The 20,915-nt window shown below is 44.8% G+C and overlaps 7 protein-coding genes across 7 annotated transcripts; 5 read left to right on the top strand and 2 right to left on the bottom strand.

Annotated features, from left to right (window-relative positions):
• Positions 1-121: 121 nt before the first annotated feature.
• Positions 122-1,293, top strand: I203_103404 (uncharacterized protein; the record flags this gene model as incomplete). Its single annotated transcript, XM_019149381.1, has 4 exons — positions 122-370; positions 478-555; positions 613-719; positions 828-1,293. 4 exons carry the CDS (start codon positions 122-124, stop codon positions 1,291-1,293), a joined length of 900 nt encoding a protein of 299 aa, XP_019001406.1.
• A 329-nt stretch (positions 1,294-1,622) lies between these two features.
• On the top strand, positions 1,623-3,708 carry I203_103403 (uncharacterized protein; the record flags this gene model as incomplete). The annotated part of the gene is made up of 5 exons (XM_065517307.1): positions 1,623-1,808; positions 1,980-2,723; positions 2,799-2,862; positions 2,975-3,546; positions 3,634-3,708. 5 exons carry the CDS (start codon positions 1,623-1,625, stop codon positions 3,706-3,708), a joined length of 1,641 nt encoding a protein of 546 aa, XP_065374125.1.
• Positions 3,709-4,047: 339 nt separating this feature from the next.
• I203_103402 (uncharacterized protein) lies at positions 4,048-6,074 on the bottom strand (the record flags this gene model as incomplete). The annotated part of the gene is made up of 9 exons (XM_019149379.2): positions 4,048-4,068; positions 4,147-4,427; positions 4,569-4,635; positions 4,700-4,751; positions 4,807-4,903; positions 4,998-5,150; positions 5,342-5,440; positions 5,569-5,813; positions 5,887-6,074. 9 exons carry the CDS (start codon positions 6,072-6,074, stop codon positions 4,048-4,050), a joined length of 1,203 nt encoding a protein of 400 aa, XP_019001404.2.
• Positions 6,075-6,607: 533 nt separating this feature from the next.
• On the top strand, positions 6,608-9,660 carry I203_103401 (uncharacterized protein; the record flags this gene model as incomplete). The annotated part of the gene is made up of 18 exons (XM_019149378.2): positions 6,608-6,647; positions 6,855-6,879; positions 6,943-6,978; positions 7,055-7,158; positions 7,242-7,471; positions 7,584-7,661; positions 7,718-7,871; positions 7,976-8,120; positions 8,190-8,214; positions 8,279-8,333; positions 8,396-8,461; positions 8,528-8,558; positions 8,624-8,637; positions 8,696-8,799; positions 8,869-8,878; positions 8,941-9,022; positions 9,088-9,238; positions 9,343-9,660. 18 exons carry the CDS (start codon positions 6,608-6,610, stop codon positions 9,658-9,660), a joined length of 1,668 nt encoding a protein of 555 aa, XP_019001403.2.
• Positions 9,661-10,240: 580 nt separating this feature from the next.
• I203_103400 (uncharacterized protein) lies at positions 10,241-14,306 on the top strand (the record flags this gene model as incomplete). The annotated part of the gene is made up of 9 exons (XM_019149377.2): positions 10,241-10,558; positions 10,657-11,632; positions 11,748-12,187; positions 12,252-12,292; positions 12,357-12,796; positions 12,855-13,121; positions 13,186-13,552; positions 13,608-14,193; positions 14,262-14,306. The coding sequence occupies 9 exons, from the start codon at positions 10,241-10,243 to the stop codon at positions 14,304-14,306; spliced, it is 3,480 nt and encodes a 1,159-aa protein (XP_019001402.2).
• Positions 14,307-14,982: 676 nt separating this feature from the next.
• I203_103399 (uncharacterized protein) lies at positions 14,983-16,648 on the top strand (the record flags this gene model as incomplete). Its single annotated transcript, XM_019149376.1, has 4 exons — positions 14,983-15,521; positions 15,694-15,782; positions 15,861-16,110; positions 16,384-16,648. The coding sequence occupies 4 exons, from the start codon at positions 14,983-14,985 to the stop codon at positions 16,646-16,648; spliced, it is 1,143 nt and encodes a 380-aa protein (XP_019001401.1).
• Positions 16,649-16,950: 302 nt separating this feature from the next.
• Positions 16,951-20,651, bottom strand: I203_103398 (uncharacterized protein; the record flags this gene model as incomplete). Its single annotated transcript, XM_065517306.1, has 7 exons — positions 16,951-17,992; positions 18,049-18,178; positions 18,245-19,120; positions 19,191-19,274; positions 19,332-19,820; positions 19,886-19,956; positions 20,011-20,651. 7 exons carry the CDS (start codon positions 20,649-20,651, stop codon positions 16,951-16,953), a joined length of 3,333 nt encoding a protein of 1,110 aa, XP_065374124.1.
• Positions 20,652-20,915: the final 264 nt, after the last annotated feature.

The following is a 20,915-nucleotide window of genomic DNA, read 5'->3' as shown; positions in this document are numbered from 1 at the left end:
TGAGTGTCTGTCTGTTCGATTGCTTCAACTGATCTATCTATTCACACTCGGACTACGGCAAAGACATATAAAACCATAAAACAGGGAAAATTACTGCCTACAAGCCGGCTGCAAAGGTAAAATGCAGTCCTCTCAACCTATCGCCTCATCGTCATCATCAGCCATCCAATCTTCCTCAACAAGTACAGCAAATGGTAAACCCGACAGACTATACGTAGGGAACCTATCACCAACCGTAGATGAATATACCTTGATACAGATATTCTCAAAATATGGTAAAATAACCAAACTGGATTTCATGTTTCACAAGACGGGTGTGTTGAAAGGTAAACCAAGGGGATTCGCTTTCATCCAATTTACAGATAAAGATGTGAGTACAAGCTCATCTAAACTTGACGATCATTCGTGCAATCAGGTCTAGCAATACATCATGTACTTAGAAGAATGATGCTGACTAAATGGTTGTGTCACTGATAGGATGCTCTCAAAGCAATGATCAAATTGCACGACAGATTACTTCGAGGTAGGAAATTGGTAGTTACCTATGCAAGTTCCGTAAGTCTCATCCGATCACCATTCATGTATCGTATGAACCTCGCTGATACCCATCAGGCACCTCCCGAGAACCTACCACTGATCAATACCAAAGGTCGTCGACCGAATGATCCATCTAAGACGACGACTTTGTCCTTGTTGAAGAGTTCCAAGAAACCTCAGAGGTGAGTCAAGTCATCCACCTCACTTACTCACCATCAATACCGATCAGCTGGTCTCTTTTCATCAAACCCATGGATTGAGCTGATTGTTGTGATTTTGGTCTGATATAGTGCTGCAGCTCAGATAGCAGCCATGGAGGCTAAACTCGCCCATATGAAACGAACCAAACCTGCCGACGAAGATTACGTACCCGGCTTAGGAGGATCTACACCTTCCTCTAGGAACGGCACACCAGGTGTAGAAGAATCCCCCATGCCGGAAGAGCAAGGGGAGGAGGTGGAAATGGGGGAGGAGGAGGCTGAGAGAGCTGCAGAAGAATTGGAAAGGGAGATGAAAGATTTAGTAAATCAAGAAAGATCGTCTACACTTCTACCTATAGATCGCAGTCGGTCATCCACATCTGTCCCAGTCGGTGACGAAGCCAAGAAAATACCCCTGCCTCCTAGACCCGTTGATGATGCTGAATTGGAAATTGCGATACCGCCGACCAGCTCGACGACAGAAGGACGATCAAAACGGAGAGAAGAGGCTTTCAAAAGAGGTTTGGCTGGTTTACCTAAGAAACCTGTCTTTTAGATCCATCTTTACACATACATATTGCTTTACATAGCTTGTATTCTCCTCATCTTGTGTATCAAGAACATGTGTATGTAATTCTTGTATCCGCCTATAAAAGGTACAATGCCCAATACCACTTTCAACATCCGGACCGCCTAGATCCGAGTCGAAGGTATCATCATCTTCACCTCCACTCGATAGGTTCGTCCGAGTCGAGTTGACTTGTTGAGTGGTACTTACTTTGCTGCATACCCACATGATCCTCAACTGTTCTCCAAATATCGAATGGCGTGCAGGACATCGTCTGGAGGACGTTAAATCAAGCCGTCTCGGCCAAGTATCTCAAAATGTCAAAACCCCTCCCACTGGTCAAATTACCCTCTAACGCTCTAATCCATCGATTCGGTTCCCCCAATACATCTTCGACAAATGCCCTACTCCGATTCCCAACGCAAGGCTGGACGATAAACAAGTCGAAGAAGGAGGGTTGGGCAGTGGTGGGTGATTCGGAAGGAAGGAAATTGGCTGTTGAGGTGGGTCATTCTACTTTACCTTATAATTTAAGAATTACTTGGAACTTCTCAAAATCAAAAAGAACTGTCCAGAGAAGGTTTCAATATATGATATACTCATCGGGATCAGACGGATATGACAAACGCTCATGACCATTCCATCGACTGATCTTTGTTACTGTCACACCCTAGACCCTCCTCTCACGACATCGTATACATCCACTACCCCCTCCCCCTGGTCCATTCCCCTATATAACCTCCCTCATCTCCTCTCCCACCTCTTCGTCAACTGGAGAAATATCAAGCTACAAACCAATACGGCACCTTGCATTCTCTCGTCCACCATCTTCAGGGGAATTTACAGATTTCACCGCTCGTTATGGCGCATTACAGGAAGAAGATAAACTATCTTTTCGAGAAACCCTCTTATCTACTTTACATCCTACTCCATCAAACGATGAGATAGAGAGAGTAGCAGGTTTAATGAAAATTACCAAACTCTTAGATCTCCCGATGGTCAGTTTATCATCCGGACAAACGAGGAGATCGAGAATTGCTGCATCGTTATTGACTAAACCTGTTTTATTGATTTTGGAAGATCCAATGGCAGGGTTGGATATACCCAGTAGGAAAGAGGTATCTCACACTCTAGGAGAATTAAATGATAGTGGTGATATTAGGATTGTATTGGTGTTCAGAGGGAAGGGTACGGAGGATGTACCGGACTGGATAACGAATGTGGTTGAAGTGAAAGATGGGAATGTATGGATAGGCGATAAAGCTCAATATGAGGAGTCATTAAGGACGAGAGCAAAGATTCAGGCGGATCATGAGAAGGCTAGTATACAGGAATTAGTGGATGTGAGAGCAGATGATAAGAAGGATTTGGTCAAGTTGGATAAGGTCTCGGTCAGTTATGGAGAAGGCAGTAGACCTGTAAGTCGAGATTTACCCATTAACAGCTTGATGATCTATTTAGAACACCTTGTACTGATTGTCCATCCTACCTAGGTCCTCAAGGAAGTTTCGTGGAGTATAAAAGAAGGAGAGAAATGGCACTTGGTCGGAGCCAATGGTGAGCTGATATCATTTTACAGCAATATCATACATCTACCATGTCTAGGCTGTATGATGCATTATACCAAATTAGCCTATACTGACCTCATTTGTTTATTTTCGACACACAGGCTCAGGCAAGACAACCCTTCTCTCAATTATATTAGGCCATCATCCCCGATCATTCTCCCTCCCCTCTACCTCTCTCCACTTATTTTCAAAGCCTCGTCGAGAAATTCCCACAACCACCTTGAGAGGAATGATAGGCCACACCTCACCTGAGATATACTCTTCTTTCCCCAGAGGTATGGGTCTAACCGCCTATTCAGCAGTGGGAACTGGATTCAAAGGGATCTTCTCAAGATCGGAATCGGATGAAAATCAGAAAAAACGTGTGTTATACCTCTTAGATCAGGTCAAGGATTTACTACAACCTACTGTCGGTCTTGGTGCTACAGAACGAGCGAAGGGGATGGATTTGAAGGAAATTGCCCTTAGACCATTCGCCCATTTTACACCTCCCCAACAGGGTTTATTACTATTTCTTCGGGCAATAGTAGGTAGACCAAATTTGTTGGTACTTGATGAACCCAGTCAAGGGATCGATGAGTTTATCTGGGAAAGATGTAAGGCCATATTGGAGAGGGAGTGGAAAGATAATGAGAAGATGGCTACGATTGTAGTCAGTCATTATGAAGATGAGGTGAGTACTGCTTACAATCTTACAATTTTCGTTATTAGTATAAACGAGAATAGAGCTTTGGCTGATGGTTTGAATGGCTCGAATAAGGTACCTTGGAAAAAAGGTAGAGGTAAGATCTTGAAGTTGGATCAGGGGGTAGCTAATGTTGAGGAACCCGTATGACCTTTATATGACCATGTACATGGAATAGAGTAACCTTTACATAAGTAGATGGGAGATGAAAGTAGACGCGATTTTCACTCCACAGGCAGAATGGGGAAGGAAAGATCACCCTCGAAATATGTGTACATCATGGAGATTCTGTGGAAACAATGCATATGTATGAGTTGGATTATACTTATTCCATTGTTAAACACCATTCATAAGATTCTTTTGATCACGATTGTAAATTATAATTTGACATTCTATTTCTCCTTCCTTTTCCTTAGTTCTTCAGAGATCTTTGCTTGTATGTTTAGTACTTGTCTCACAACTGCGTGTAGTAAGGCTGGTCTTTGCACATTAGACGTTCTTCCGATGCTCCTAAATGACACGATACCAGAAGCATCAGTACCCTTTGTAGATAGTATTTCTTGGATTGTATCAAGATCATCCACTTACAGGTTTGTGATCCACCTCGTGATCTACATGCACGAAACACCTATCTACCTGCTTCAATCTCTCAATTTGATCCTGCAGATCTTGAGCTATATCATGAGCCTTCCACAAGAGCATGTCGGGAGGTAAGACAATATCCACTTCGACAAAGTAATTAGGTCCAGAATGATACACTCTGACTGTATCGACTGAAGTGATGTGTTCAGAAAATGTGAGGGCCTTGTATGTTACGAGGTTTATGAATTCTGTTGGGGCCGCGATACCTGCTAGGAAAGTGAATTGTTCTGAGTGGGAGAAAAACGGTATACATATCAGCATGAAATAGTGTTGTGATAATCTCTTGAGATGTGAAGGATGTGATGAGGCCGACGACATATCATAGGAAGATGTTATGGAAAGCTGTGAAAGATATTGAATGTACTTACCGTATACCGTTCTTGTCCAGACTGTGATAATACAGATCGCGATGATAGTAGCGCCCATAGGATCGATCTGAACTACTATCAGTGTGTTGAACATTGTTTGAATAAATAATATAATGAAGTCCTTTACTCACCCACCAAGCCAACTTGGCACCACCAGCGGCAGTCAATATACCAAAGCCGTTACTGCAATTGTCATATATCAAGCTATTGATACCCAGACTGAAAGGATTGTACTCACGTTAACAAATCATTTCTGTGATCTTCCCATAATACCTGTACTTGAGATGACGCTTTCCTGATTGCCATGCAATATAGGAACAAAGAGAATTTCACGGCTGCAACAAATCAGAACAATGATGTTTCAGCGTGAAAATCTATCACTTCGGAAGTCATTAGGACGGCAGTTGTGATGAGTACACGGCAACTCACCGAAAGCGACACAGACTGATATTATAGATGGTAAGTGGAAGTTCTGCAGATCATCTCCTTTGTGAGTCACGAATTCTTGGATGGACATGACGATAAGGATGACGTTAACTCCTCCCATGATCGAGCCGTAGACTGGGTAAGAAAAGTCGTAAGCTTTCACAACGACCCAATGAGACGGGGAACACAGAGAAGCCTCACCGATGTTTCCACTATCGACAAAAGTCGGATATAGAAGTGATAAGCTGACGGTAGAGCCTCAACGATAATCAGAAGACTTACACTGTGAATACTGATATCAGCCTCATCATTACAGAGTAGTAACGTCGGGGAAAATGGATACTTACTAGTCTCGAATCTCGATCCTCTCACAGGCCACTTCTTTTCTTCAGCCTTTTCTGATGCTCTATGAGCTGCCCATAGGATAAGATTCGCAAATGGGTCGACTAACAGGGACGATTAGTATTGATGCAAACGATTGCTATTTGTGCATTGATGACTTACAGACTATGCACACAAGACCAGTCAAGGTCAGCCAACATCCTCCGTGTTATTGAGATTTCATTTTACTCACCGGCATCTACGCAACTCGCAAACAAAGCTAACGAACCACTACTTATCGCAGCGTACAGCTGCACTATAGCCAACACTATGTTGCATCCGAAGGAGATATTCACGGCCAATTTGACTTTCAGAGCATTATCAGCTGCATCTTGTTCAGCTTCTTGAGATAGTGTATGTAAAGGTTTGAGTAAATCGTTAATCCGGGAATTTTGAGTTTCGTAGAAATCTGCCAATTTCCCTCCTCCTTTCTTGCGTCTGCCCGTCAATCACACATCACAAGTCAGCCCATATCGTCTTGGGATGGCAGACCTGTAAATAAGATACTTACTGTCGTATTTCCTCTAGATGAGCATCACTTATAAGTTTATCTCTCAATAACAAAGGATCCCTCTCGCCAGCCTCTCGAGAGACGACAGATGTAATACCCATCAATTCCAGGTCATCTGGCCGTTCGCCTATACTAGCTGGGCGGGAGGTGGTAGCCTGAGGTTCGATCTCGGTGGTAGTGGTGGACATGTCGACGGCTTTGGCTTTTCCTTTTCCTTTTCCTTAGGGGTCGGAATTGCTCATAGTTGGAAAGAAGAAAGACACAACAGAGGGTAGATATATATATATATATTTATATATATGGGTTCTTGTCGACTCGATCATTGCTAGACTGTCAGCGCATGATACGAAATAAATAATATCAAGTCTGCCAAGAAACATCCTGCGAGGCAACGATGGCAGTCACCACGTGGCTCGCAAGTGGCGTCGGGGTTTTCCCGCTAACTACTAACTACCAGGTAAACATCAAGCGTCATGACACGAGATTCTCAACGCGTCGTGGGGGGTAAACCACTCCAAGGAGCCAAGTAGCCAAGTCGAGTTGATGCACCTGCTGCTATGTGCTTGCGCTGTAGAGGGTAGAGTGGTTCGGACCAGAAAGATCGCTCACTCTTCTACCGCATCAAATCGGGACACGTGCAGGAGCTCGCACGACAGTCTGCACAGCATCCACGAAGCGTACGAGTAGCATCAAAAGAAAATCACCGAAAGCTTGGTTAGATATGGCTGAAGACAAAGTTGTACAGCAATCTTGGGGAAGAGGTGAGTGTCAGATTTCTCCCAATTCATTTGGACAAGTCGGAAGAAGATAAACAGCGACCAGATGGGATTGATACGGCCTACATGGTCTGACCTGAATCAGGGAGAAAGGTTCAAAGCACCAGACATCGCATGACAAAACCACACACGACTATCTATCCCATCCAAGTGTAGTAGCTGATTCATCACTTTGACTTCGGCTTCGTTGAGTACTGATATGCGGAGGGATGAGTTGGTGAGCTTGGTCTCAACTATACATTGACACAGTTCCTCAACTCACCCCCGTTATGAGAGGTAGGGTCTCGAATGGCCGTAAAGAACGTCCACCTAATTCGTAAGCTATCTGAACACTGCTTCCACAGATGGTCAAAGTGATCGATCAACTTACAGAAACTGACATCAATAATTAGATCATCCGACCTTCTATCTCCTGTCATATTAAGATCTCTTAGTAACATCAAAATAACAAAACTCATAACCGGACCTTCAGCAAATTATGCTGTAGTCCTAGATAGTAAGCTTGACCCTAATTCCTGCGCGCAAACTTCCAACAACAGATACACTTACCTTACTGATGAACCTTGTTGTATTGTACAGTGTTTGGCGCCGCATATATATTCGGTAAACCACCTTCTCCGTCACTTGCAACTTCCCCAGATGGTATCATATCAGAGCATGCTCCAGTCAAGATATCGCCGTCGGCAGTGGGCCTACCAAAAGGAGCGAAATTCGTTTTGGGAGCTGCTGCAAGGGGTCATGTGCTACTGGTGGATGATCAAGGGGGTGTATGGGGATGTGGGAATAATGTAGTGGGGCAGATTGGTCTTGTAAGTGGTATCGAGCATGGACTAAGGGTAATCGGGAGTGAGGAGGATGAGCGTGAGGGGATTGAGGCCAGTTTGAAACAACAAATAAGGGTTGCTGATATACTGGCTTAAGCCCGTCACAATGCTCATCAATCAGTTCACTCGAGTGACTGGACCTTGGTCGAAAGATCCAGAAAACAAGATCGTACAAGTAAGCTGAGATCGATCGAAGTGACTGAAGAGCATCAGCTACCATCGTTAATTCAGGTAACTGCCGGACACACATTCTCGTTATTCCTCACGTCAACTGGGCAGGTCTACGCAGCAGGTTCAAGTGAATGTGGACAATTGGGAAATGGTAAAACAGGTGAAAGGATTATCAAGAATGGCAAAGTAGCTTTTGACGTTGAATCGCCTGCTCGTAAGTCGACCTCGATATCACATTCAATAGAATGTCGACATTTTGTCTGGGATCCTCATTTTTGATGCTCTCGAGTGGAATGTGCTCATGAAAGTCATGGCTAGGCCTCATACAAGGATTCGAGAAGCGAAAGATCGTCCAGATAGCCTCGGGGAATCAGCATTCTCTAGCATTAGATGAAGAAGGCTATGTCTATGCTTGGGGATATGCAGGTTATTCAAGATTGGGTTTACAGGATCAGAAAGATCGGTATGTCAACTCCTTCACCACAGTAATGAAGCACTACAAGGATCTAGCTTATTTCAAATGTATCGATAGACTAGTACCTACTTTAGTACCTCATGTGAGTCAATGGGACATATCGTACAATTGAGTGTTTGCATTTGATTGATTGCTTTCTTGTTCAGTTTGCGGGAAACAATATTGCTTGGCGGGCTGCTCAAATTCTGTGTGGACCAACCAGTGAGCTATCTTCATGGCCCCAGAAACCATCCCTAGCGTCCTGAAGCTGACACACAGGATAGGTTCGATAGTGGTGGATAGACAGAAAATGTTCTTGATAGCGGGAAAATTCAAGTTGACGGGAGATGGTGAGCTAGCTTCCGAATACGTGTGGACGTGGGGAACTCTCTCGAAATTAGCTGATCATAGTGCAGGTTCAACTGGGCAACCATATACGTACTTCAAGTGAGTGGTCTGGTATCTCTTAGGATATTTGCGAGTCGACTGACAATATGGTTTGGTCAACTTAGGTATATACAGGATAGTAAGTATTCACTATTTTTTGGACAAGACCTTTCATGCTAATATGGTGCAATCGATAGTCATGGCGTGCAAAGTCATTAAAGCTAGTTGTGGAGGATGTACCCATTTCCTTACCACCCCAGAAGGAGACGGTGTGATGACAGTGGGCTTTGGGCAAGGATGTGTGAGTTCACTCTTACTGATTTAGATGCCTATGTGCATCAGACTGACATTACGCATCCTATCTCAATAGCTATATGGCGGTGAGCTAGGTTGTGAATTGGCATTGCGCTTCGATGAAGTGGCTGATATGTAATACCCACAGAACTTGGTCTTGGCCCCGACGCAGGTAAATCAGCTACCAAGCCAGTGAAGATCGAACCTCTATCCGGTGTGGACGTCATAGAGTGAGCTGCCGAACAGCGTCTCCACGTCATCTCGCTTAGAAAGCTAATAAGGCATGTATAATCAGTGTGGCTGGAGGAGCGTTCTTCTCCCTGTTTTTAGCTCGACCTGATGCTGCTTTATCGGAACTCGATCGATATCCTGAACATATTGAGAGTCCGACAATCTGTTTGGCATGTAACGAGGAGAAAGATGATGATCCAATGGAGTGTGAAAAGGTGAGTGTACTTCTTAACCCAATGATGCACAGCACATGGGAATACTCCTATCATCTATCTCTGTCATTACATCATCGTACCTTGCTGACCTGATCACAATCTAGTGCGATTCACCTTACCACCCCGAATGCCTTACCCCACCACTATCCGAACCACCAGAAGGAGAATGGTTCTGTCCCGCATGCGAATCACAAGCGGATGCAGGCCCAGACGATCCTTTCGAACCTCTGTCTATCGATGGGCCCAAACCTAAGAAGAAGAATCTACCTAAACCACCTTTATCGGTCGAAAGAGCTTCGACACCTAAGAGTGTTTCATCGCCCAAACCCGAAAGTGTCAGATCGAATGGGTCGAAAGGTACACCGACACGGACGCCGACGAGTAAGAGGAAAGCTGACAGTGAGAGTGTACATGGTATGTGACATCTCCAAATGGTACAGCTTTTCAAATAGATTTTCGTTCGTTCGATGACGTGTTTGCTTTGTCGTCATGTAGGCTCAGCAAAGAAACAGAAATGAAACGACACCATCCATTGATCAGAGAAAGGTTAGTGGGAAATAGGTTGTAGTCTTGCAAACGACACAAAACATACTTAAATCAACATGGAACTTACGATGAACAGTCTTGATACTCATTTATGCATTTTTTGGTTGTTTTGATTGAACGCTTTGTTGGTATCTTCGTGTCAGGCTTCCTTGACGATCCGTCTCCTGGCGATCAATCGTGATGGCAGCGATAACCTGACAACGGTAACTGAGCGTAAACCGCAGTGCGAAGTCCTGAGGGCCTCTTCATCTATCGTGGGCTGAATAGCAGTATATATGCACTTCTTTGTCCTTTACTGTCCTTAGCTCTTCCCCCTCCTGTATACCCCCACTACATACCATTAATTGATCTAATCACTCAATTCATACCACTGTTACTGCTTCAGCACTTGTTGCTTTTTACGTAACGTCACAGCCGGCCCGTGACGCTAGATCAGCACAGAGTCGAACATAGATGATGACCAGCTACAGATCGGTGTTCCCAGATCATATCCATACACCACCTCAGTCTCCCCCTACCACTCATCTCGACCTGGACAATAAACCAAAGTTGCCCCAGACATCAGGCGGAATCCGTTGTGACGACCATCAGAACGCAGTCACATCGTCCCCGACCCCGACCCTCACCACTTCGTCATCATCCCACGGAGTGGAGGTCATATCTCCCACATCTATCCATCGTCGTCAAGCGTTTTCTAGACCTACTTCATTGGGAGAATCCAGGAGATCATCGTACATCAAGAGGTTGGAGTTATCTGCCGCTTTAGAGAAGGAGGTGAGTAGTTCATCTTGCACACTGTATATTGGATTGTACGGTAATGTGAATCTGGCTGATATAACGGCATCTCGCTTGATGGGTATGACGATGAATAGAAATTCGGTCTTGATCATTTACAACTGTCTACATCACCATACGAAGAGGAAATAACCGTTGAACTACCATCGTCTATTTTAGCTGATCAAAGGGAAATAGACGTATCATACCAGCCAGGTTGCGGTGAAAGCGATAGTACAATGGCAGGATCAGCCGATATGAGCAAGAACGATACTATCCGACCTTCCACCCCACCTTCTCGTCCACCCACCACAGCCGTCAACATCCCGACTTCTAACCGTATCCGTAATCCGCCACCACCGTCGCCATTATCCAAGGTATCTTCATCTTCCCCACCCAAAGAGACTGAACTGCATACCATTCCTCCACCCAGTGCTGGAGCCGGAGCTGGAACAGAGATCACCCAATCTTCATCTTCCTTAGGTTCATCCGTCTCTCCCCCATCGCTAAAAGGTTTGAATATACCATTACATTCACCTTGTTTCATACATTCTCATTTGGACAAACACGGTCATGGATCATTACAAGATTGGTTGAAGAACAAGTCTACAAGCGGTGGTGGAGGTAGTGGGAACCCATCAGGTAATATTTCATCATCATCGACTTCAACAACTAGTAATACACAAGGAGGATCATCCGCATCTACGTATCGAGCCCCTCAGACCAACCATCATACAGGTACGAATCATCATTTAGGAAATGCAACCAAACCTATTAGACAACCATCATATAATCATTTCAAATCCCACACCAGTACCAATACAAACACTCCCACACACTCTTTACCTACCAGTCCAAATGGAAGCAGTAAATACGCTTCACCGACTTTAGGTAAAGATAAAGACACGGGATATGACTCTGATCAGTCCTCGATGAACGGACATGTACTGAGAAACTTGAGTGGGAGTGCTCTACTGGATGGGGATCTGATGGACGGATCGGAAGAAGGAGGAAGTTTGACCAAGCAGTTGGCTGAGACTGCTCAAGGGGTCAGGGAGATGAGTAAGGAGCTGGGTAAGTGTTTGTCCTACGGAATCTCACACTCCACCATCTCAGTAAAATGCCGATACGGCGGAGTAGCATCAAGTGCCTCAGTAATGCTAATAGAATGTCTTTCTCCCCGTTGCAGGTCGTACCAAAGTCCGATCACGTATTCAGCACGTTCTGATAGTCACCAAAGCACGTGATAATCGCTTGATCAAACTCACCAGGGAGCTTGCCCTATACCTGATGCAGAAAAAGCCCGCAAATTCACCTGATGGATCCAGCCGAGCAGGACATGAAGGACGTGATAGAGGAATGGTAGTTTACGTTGATGCACAATTAAGAACGTCAAAGCGATTCGACGCTGCTGGTATCCAACGGGATTATCCAGATTTGTTCATACCCATTTCAAGAAGACGAAGTTCGAGCTCGGCTAGTGTTAGTACCTTGGGTAGTCTCAGTGCTTATCCCTCGACCACGAATATGTCAGATTTTCAAAAGAGGAATAAAGATGAGGGTCAACTTAGATATTGGACTTCAGAGATGTGTAGCTCCTCGCCTCACTTGTTCGATTTTGTGATCACTGTGAGCTTACCATTCTGTTATACAGAAAAGGGGGATGGGATTTCCAAGCTGATGAATGCGATAGCTCGGTGGTGATGGCACTGTACTCTTCACCTCATGGTTGTTGTAAGTCAGCCAGACTGCGAAATTCATAACAAGCACGTAGCTGATTGGTCTGATCGTATAATAGCCAACGAATTGTCCCCCCTGTACTCCCTTTCGCATTAGGTTCACTTGGATTTTTGACCAATTTCGATTACGCTCAATACAAGCAAACAATGGACAAAGTGGTCGACGAAGGGATCCGAGTGAATCTAAGAATGCGATTCACATGTACCGTTTACCGAGCAATCGCCCCTGAAGAAGCTGCCGAAGCGGCTAGCGCAAAAGGTGGCAAGAAACGCAAAGCAATCAAGAAACCTGGTGGAGAAATCCTGATGTCCCACGTCGATAAAGGTGGTTGGGAGAGTTTGGAAGGTCCGCCTTCTCAAGGGAGCTGCTCTGAAGCCGCTGGAAAGGATAAAGAGATACTTTGTTTCTCCACCAGACCAGTTGAACAATTTGAAGTTTTGAATGATTTGGTGGTAGATAGAGGACCTAGTCCCTATGTCAGCTTGTTGGAGCTTTTCGGTTAGTCCATCTTCAATTAGACAAGTAGGACGGATCAACTGATACTTCGGTGAACTAGGTGATGAACATCATTTAACGACCGTTCAAGCAGACGGTTTGACGGTATCTACACCAACTGGTTCGACCGCATATTCCCTTTCGGCTGGTGGATCTCTCGTCCATCCCCAGATTCCTGCTATCCTCATCACGCCCATCTGCCCCCATACCTTATCTTTCAGGCCTATGTTGTTGCCTGATAGTATGGAATTGAGGATATGCGTTCCGTATAATTCCCGAAGTACAGCTTGGGCAAGTTTCGATGGCAGAGGGAGGGTCGAGCTAAAACGTGAGCTTAATCCTGTCCGCTGCTGATTGGAGAGATATAAGCTAACGTTCATGATATCATCCAGAGGGGGACCATATCAAGGTTACCGCGTCCAAATACCCTTTCCCCACTGTGTGTGCGGATAAAGCATCTACCGATTGGTTCTCTTCTATCTCGCGTACCCTCCGATGGAACGAGAGGGAGAAACAGAAATCTTTCGTCGTGGTCGAGGAGGACTCTGAGCCGCCTGCAGATACTAAGTCTCTTCAAAGAAGCCATAACAAGAGGCAGGACTATGAAGAAGGAAGGCAAGCTGCCGAGGCTGAAAGAGCGGCGGTGCACATCGAAGGCGAAGAGAAAGGTCAAGAAGGAGAAGGAGAAGGAGAAGGAGAAGGAGAAGACGAGGACGACGAGGATGAGGATGAGGAAGATGAGGAGTTTGATATCGATGAGTGAGTACGATTCTGTATGTGATATGAGATAAGATGCTGACGATTTTGGCAATAGCAAATCCGGTGGAGAAACAACTGAACCTTCCTCACCGCCTATCGAACCTCAGAATCCACCTGCTCCTCCACCAACCAACAAGATACATTCCATGCTTGGTCATCCGCATAAATGTGGTGTGGAGACTCCCAATAGGTTTATGACACCTTATGAAGCTCCACCTCCCCTCTCCCAGCGCCACTTGGTGGAAGCACTAGCAAAAGCTGAGATAAGGGAGAAAGATAATGAACTGGGTCAAAGGGATAATATAAGGGAAGATGGAAGTGCGTTTAGGTATAACGGTAAACATGGTGAACACCTTATACCGCCCGGAAGATCCAATCTCACTTCGCCAACGGAAAGTGAAAATGTCGGCGAAGGAGAAGGCGAAGGCGATGAGACTGAAAGATCGTCGATGATGGATCAAAAGACACCTAGACCAATTATGACTAGTCATAATAGTCATCATCATCATCATAATGGTGAAAGAGTCCGGATCCAGTCTCCAACACAACACAAACACAATTATGAGCATCATCATGCGCATAGTGGTAGATCAAGAAATGAGGCGAAAGGCAAAGCGAAAGCATTTGCCTTCTTTGGTCAGGTAAGTTCGATTCATATAGCTAGGCAATCCGGTGTGCGGGATATAGCTGATATATTTGTATGGTCCAGGATGATTCCGCCAGTGATTTAAGTGATGATCATTCTGATGCGTAGGAATAGGATATCGGCTATCATTCCAATCGTAATCTCCTTGTATGGAAGATTTCTTGTTTCTGATTGGATTGGATAATCTATTGTTTGTTCACGCTGTTGATGAGATGTATAACCATGTCGGATTAGGTCATTAGTCTTGGTTATCGTCTTGGCTGTCTCCTTTGGCATGAACCAATACAATTCTGAGACCGGTAACTCACGTTACCCTTGTGTTTGTAAACGAAGTGGCCGTTTCATTGCTTGACATCCTTTGATGATCCTGTTTGGATTTGAGACAAGATCGAAAGGATCATTCGTGAATGTATGTATGGCCAGTGTCTCGCATACAATATCTGACTATCCCTGTTTTGGAGAAAAGACAGACTCTGCTTACAACACAGCACATACAGTGGCACCATAAATTGATCTGCTTCGGGCTAATATCGATCTCAACAATCAAACAACAATATTCTCAATCATGCTGATGATTTGAGAAGACACAAAACATTGCACACTCCTTATAATCGCAACAAAAACAGCTGGTAGCTGAAGGCCAACGTAATATCAATATCGAAATCGAACAATAGAAAAAAACCACATAATCGTAATAATTAACAATAACAATCACGATAAAATAATAACAGATAATCAACAAGCCGATAAATTACAATAGCGCACGGTCTACTGTACCAAGATCATGCCTCCGCAGCGTCAGCGTGATCTCGCAGATGATCAATCATACGATTCAGATGCACAGACAATAGCAGTATCTGAACCGGAACCCGAGGTCGAGGACAATCGTCGAGCGACGAGAACTCCTCGAAAAAATCGACAATCCAGATCAACAAATTTACAATTAACTAACAATGATACTTCGGATTCTGATCCTGAGCGGGGGTCAAAATCAAAGTTGGACAAACCTAAAAGACTGACATACGAAGAGTTCCAAAACCGTTCTCGAGCTATCCATTCCAAATACCTCAAAGAAAGAGAAGAATCCCGATGGTCAAATCAATACGAGTATGGCAGGAGATTTATGGCCTTTTGGAGGAAGGTGTGGAGATGGTGGTTCTTTAGATGGTTCTTACGGAAATTTCCATATTTACTTGCTTTACTGACTATTGTGGCTGGAGGATTGATAGCGTTGACCGGACCATGGTTGGATATGTGGGCTGTGGAAGTGGAGGGGGTAAAGTATGGAGCTTGGGGGGGATGTAAAGATGGGGGAAAAGGACAGTGAGTGAGGACTTGTTCTAGGAATTTTATTTCGACATGTTGGATGAACGGCAATATCACCAAGTGGTCTGAAGATCATATCGTATGGATCGATCGACATTGGATGAAATCTATACTGTGCAGGAATTTAGCAAAATTCGAAGCGACGCTGACTTTCGCTTTCATTGTATAGATGCTCAACTCAGATATTTTACGACGGACCCAAAGTCGGGAATTGGTCTTCTAAAACCATCTCAGTAGTCTTACTGTGCTTCGGTATAGGTGAGTGGGACTTGATTGCTAGAAGGGCGACATGTTTATAAATACTGCATTTGCCTATTGGATTACTGTTTGCTCCAGTGGCACTGCTTCAATTGCTCTTCCTCCTTTACGCATTTCTATTCATCCGCCACCACTTCGTCCAATCATGTTGCACCGATCCTGAATCGCTCGACGGTGGTAGTCGATCGATACGTGCAAGGGAAAGACGCGCTTCGAAATGGTTTGAGAGGACTATGGATATGAGTAGTATAGGATATTTGACATTGTCTTTGGTTCTGGCTGGGTGTGTTAGTGAGAGTGGGGCGGAGGGAGAGACAGGATGGGATTTGTGAGTTTACTGTCTGTTAGGCTATTCAACTATATCTCCAGTGCTGTCACCGTTGCCCTCCTTAAATGGGTCTATCTCCTGAGCAAAATATCAAGAAAGGCCGAACGTGTCGGGATTGATAAATCGATTCCATCTGTCATCGTGTCAGAAGTACAGGTATGACTGGGTCACCAAAAAACAAACCACATGTCTTTCATTTTACACAAGTAGTCATATTACTGTACAACGCGAATATAAGCTGACTTGGCTTCATATCTCCCTTTGCATTTCCAGATCGATATGCCTCGCCATCTCTCCTTTCCTATGGCTATTCTTCCGCGTATTCTACCGATCCAGAATTCTATCTAAAGCTTCGAGGAGATTCAAGCGAGGGATGGACGTAGTGAAAAACGGACCTGACTCATACCCTGACTCGGAGTATGACGATGAGAGCGACACAGAGAGCGAAAGTGATAGTGGGAGAGATATAGTGTATAGTAGGAAGAGTGATGGGAGGAGGATTGAGGGACCTAATGCCAATAGAAGGAGACTTAGGTAGTTGTAAACAGAATGGAAGACTGAAGACTTTTAGATGAATCGCATATGGATGCTGCAGTAAGCTCAGTATCACTTTTGCATACGTACATGAATTGAGTCGGTTTTCCAGAACAACACCTTGCTTTGAGCACAATTTCAGTTCTCGACGGCTTGACAAGATTACAGTCCCTCTTTACGTAGGTAGATATATGCATCACGATGTTCATCACATATAATAGTGCAATACATACAAAGTTCGAGCATATGATAAGGGATAGTCTCGTAAACTCCTGCATACAGTAGTATATACCATAGATCACTCCATCAGAATCTCATTCCCATTCCACCCCATTTCTCACCCACCTCTCCAACTTTCAAAACCACAGCAGCCGCATTGGCCTTTATCCTTCCCTCAGATTTACCACCTTGTCCACCGCTCACTTGATTCCCCTCAAGTTCATTTTGGAAGATCGTTGTCGCCCATTCGCCTACTCCCATCACTAAATCCGATCGTTCCATCATGAGGGATCTTCCACCATCTAAATCGTACGATGTATCCAAAACCACCAAACAAAGTTCTAAACTTGATCCCACGACCAGTGAATCACTTCCTTCCAGATTCGTATCATCATCATTACCAGTCATTCTGCTGGTCGAGGTAAATCTTATTCCAAGTGTTAAAGCCAACTCCAACGCTTCTGGAGCTAAGACAGCCAAGAATACAGGCGAATGCCTCGAGGCATGTAAGAGTACACTCGAAGTAATCAAGAATTTCTCTAATCCTATAGGACTCATGATCATACCTGTACCTGTACCTTTGTATCCCCCACTCCCACCGCGCGTTTCCCTCAGTGAAGTATCTTTATAATACTGCCAAAACCTGTTAATCAAAGGCATGACAAAGTATTCTCCAGCAATGGCCTTGTATGCTATAACCGGTTTCGAAACAGTCGTACTTTGAGCCGTAGCAGAGATCATTTGCGAGTCTTTCAATGTTCCCAATTCAGCTACTAAAGTTTTTTTCCCGTTTCCAACTTTCAGTCTCCTCTCTCTAGCTATTTCAGGAACCTCATCCCCCTTCTTAGCTCCCTTGGATAATAATTTGTTCCTCATTACATCCATCGTCTCTTCCAACTGACCATTTTCAATAGTATCCCTTCGAGAAGGTGGAATATCAGCGATAGTAAGGTATTTCTTGTGTAATGATGGTGGTAGAGTTTTCGATGGGAAGTCAATCTTCCTGGTTGTTGGCGGGGTAGGCACGGTTAGTCCAGCTGATTCCCTGGCTCCCATCGCTAATGCGGTGAGGATCGCAGATTTCTGTTGAAGCGAATATTGAGTACTGAAATATTGTTCGACGAGGAACCTACATGCGCGAAATCAGCGATCCGTCTGTCGACGTATTGAACTAAAGTCACTCACGGTGCCACTTCTTTGGGTGAACATGCAACCAGAGCGTTCATTAGCCCCTGACGCTTCTCATCAAATCCCTCAAGGTTGAACGGATCGTTCAGTCCCAGTGTCATCAGCGTGACAGCAACAGCATTTTCAGCTGTTCGTTCAGGAATTTGTCAGCTGAAGTGTAGTGGCGGAGTTTCGCTCAAACCTTCTGACTCACCTAACTCCGTTCCGAATTCCCTTTTCGCTCGGATCAACCCTTCTCCAAATCTCAACCCCATCTCGATACTTTCAGGTTTATCCCTCTCCTTCAGCAAAGCCACCAACTGTGGTATGTATACAGGTCTGGTCACCTTCTTCTTCTGTGTAGCATCGATGGCCAGCGATGGGTCCGCAGCTACTTCTTCGAGGTATGAGGGTGTAGGTGAAGGTGATCTCGATGAAGAGGGGGAAGAAGAGGCATATCCTTCCATGGGATCGTCAAGCTGGTCAGGATCGAGCATCACGATTTTGGGTTTCGACTTTGACGATGCTTTGGGCTGGTTTGGCGCGGTAGTTCTACCGCGTTTAGGTTGTTTTGGTTCAGTTGGTAGAGATACTGGTGATGTTGCTCGCGTACTTCCCACATCTTCATCTTGCTCTTTCCATCCTAAGAGCCACTCTTCCCCAGTCTCAGTCTCGTCAATGACCGCTCGTTCATCTCTAATCCCAATGATCCTTCTTAGCCACCTACACTCCTCTCGACCTTCGCCATTACCATCCCAGATCCCTGTAAACTTCAATCTCTTCATGCCGCCCGCGGGTTTCTTCTGATTCATCTTGGGCATCCCATCAGTACCAACATCTTCTAGACCTTTTCGTAGGTCCTCAATCTCTTCATCCACCTGGATCTCAGATTTTACAGGATTGTCCTCTGGGATAGTCAGTTGACTTATGATCTCAGCTACTAACATCCCCAGTCGACGTATCGCAGCGTCAGGATGCGACAGATACGATTGGAATGCCATGATAAGTTTGGACCGATGGGAAAGGGCAACGAGCCATGGAGATAGAGGTGGAAGAAGTGACAAGGCAAGAATGAGTATATGCGTTAAATCTGAGAAACAATATGAGACGCACGTTAGTTGATAGTCACGAATGGACCTGGACCGTTGGAGCTGACTTACTGAATTGCTGGCTGTATAAAGTGAACTTGACGTATTTAGGATCTGTCCAAGCTTCTATGATACTTCCGATAAATGATTTGATCCCTATACCGTCTTTGTCAGCTAGCGGTACGTTTCCCGACACAGACTAGCTGAACATACCATCTTCACCACTCTTGGCGATCCATCCGACTATCAGTCTATTCCTAGCTTGGTCACTTTGATCACTCAGTTTCAGACTGCTCTTTCCACTTAGCACAGTACGAAGAACAGCGTCCCAAGCTTCTTCGCCAAGTTTCGGAGATCCTATAACACCGGTCAATACCTCTAAAGAGCGCTTGATGCGATTGTCTGGTTTATCTGGCTCCAAAGGGGATGAGGGTGGTATCAGATTAAACGCAAGGTGCGTGATTAGCGAATCGACGAAAGATGCCAGAGTCGAGGAAGGTAGCTGGAGGAATATCGGTGGGAGGTATTCCGCAGGATAGGGTCGTAGGGATGATGTCAAAGGGGGGTGTAGATGTTGTAATAGAGGAGGTAAAAGTGATGGGAACAATGACGGAGTCCTCGAGTCCCCGGATGACGGTGATGAAGAAAGTAGCCCAATCGCACATAGCTTCTCGAGTACAAGCCGTAAAGGTGTGGTGTCTGCTGTGACATATGACAGGCTTCTTAGCAATCACAATCAGTAAGCAGTGGATTAATATAGAGCGTACCAGACCCGCTACCCTGCGAAAGCTCATACATAAGACATTCTAGCTTGACAATCAATCGATGGAAATCCAGTCTGATATACATGTAAGCTATCTTATCACAATTTAAAGCAGTCAATATATCTCACCTGGCTTCCAATGCCTTTTGTACATCCACCAATCCACCCTCTGCCTTCCATCCACCAACTGCATTACCCACTTTTGCAGGTAAACCCACGCACGACCTTATAGCTTCTTCCCATTGTAAACTCTTCGTGGCATCTTCTTTTGACTTTCCTTTACTATCCTGACTATAAATCGCGTGATACAAATCATCTATACTATATATGCTTACCAGCTCTCCAAGTATATCAAGCAGGAACTTCCGAGCAGGCTTGATTAGAGCATTTTGTCCTGGTTTAGGTGTATTGAAGTAAGTCGGTAGAGTAGTATACGAGCATAGGGCTATATTTCTACGTATCTGGAGTCCATCGGGGACTTTGGCAGGTACGAAGAATGATTTTAGATTTTGTCGGTCTTGGGAATTAAGAGTATCGTAGAAAGTGGGCACGATTTGGTTGAGCAGTAGATCCTGTACGGAAGGTAAATACCTCGTAATTGACCTAAGATCTTCTGAGGATATAAGATCCGGTACTATTGAAGTAGGATGGATATGGAGGGACTGGAGGGTGGAGGAAAGTTGGAATGCCAGATCATCAGGTGAGAGGGAATTGGGATTTCGAAGGGTGTCTCGTAGGGTTTTGAGAGCTGAGGCGAATGTTTCGGTCATATCGGTGTCGTGTATTTGATACTGATGTGGGCTGGTGAGGTCACCTGTTCGTGTCCAGCGGGGGTTTATGATGACTGCGATTTAATCGAGTAAATGTCAGACAGGAGAAGAGGAATATAGACACAGAGAGAAAGAAAGGAGTAAAGCATAAAGCATGTAGCTGCAATGTTTTCGAAAGTGGAGGTAAAATATCTGAATATCTTCCACGTCATCACTTGCTCATCCCTCATACAAGCTTACGATCCTGTGGGAGCAATGTTGAAT

This window comes from Kwoniella mangroviensis (genome assembly GCF_000507465.2).
Source record: "Kwoniella mangroviensis CBS 8507 chromosome 1 map unlocalized Ctg01, whole genome shotgun sequence".
In the NCBI taxonomy this organism is placed as follows: Eukaryota; Fungi; Basidiomycota; class Tremellomycetes; order Tremellales; family Cryptococcaceae; genus Kwoniella; species Kwoniella mangrovensis.
Note: the sequence above shows the minus strand (reverse complement) of the source record. Positions and strands in the feature narration are given on the sequence as shown.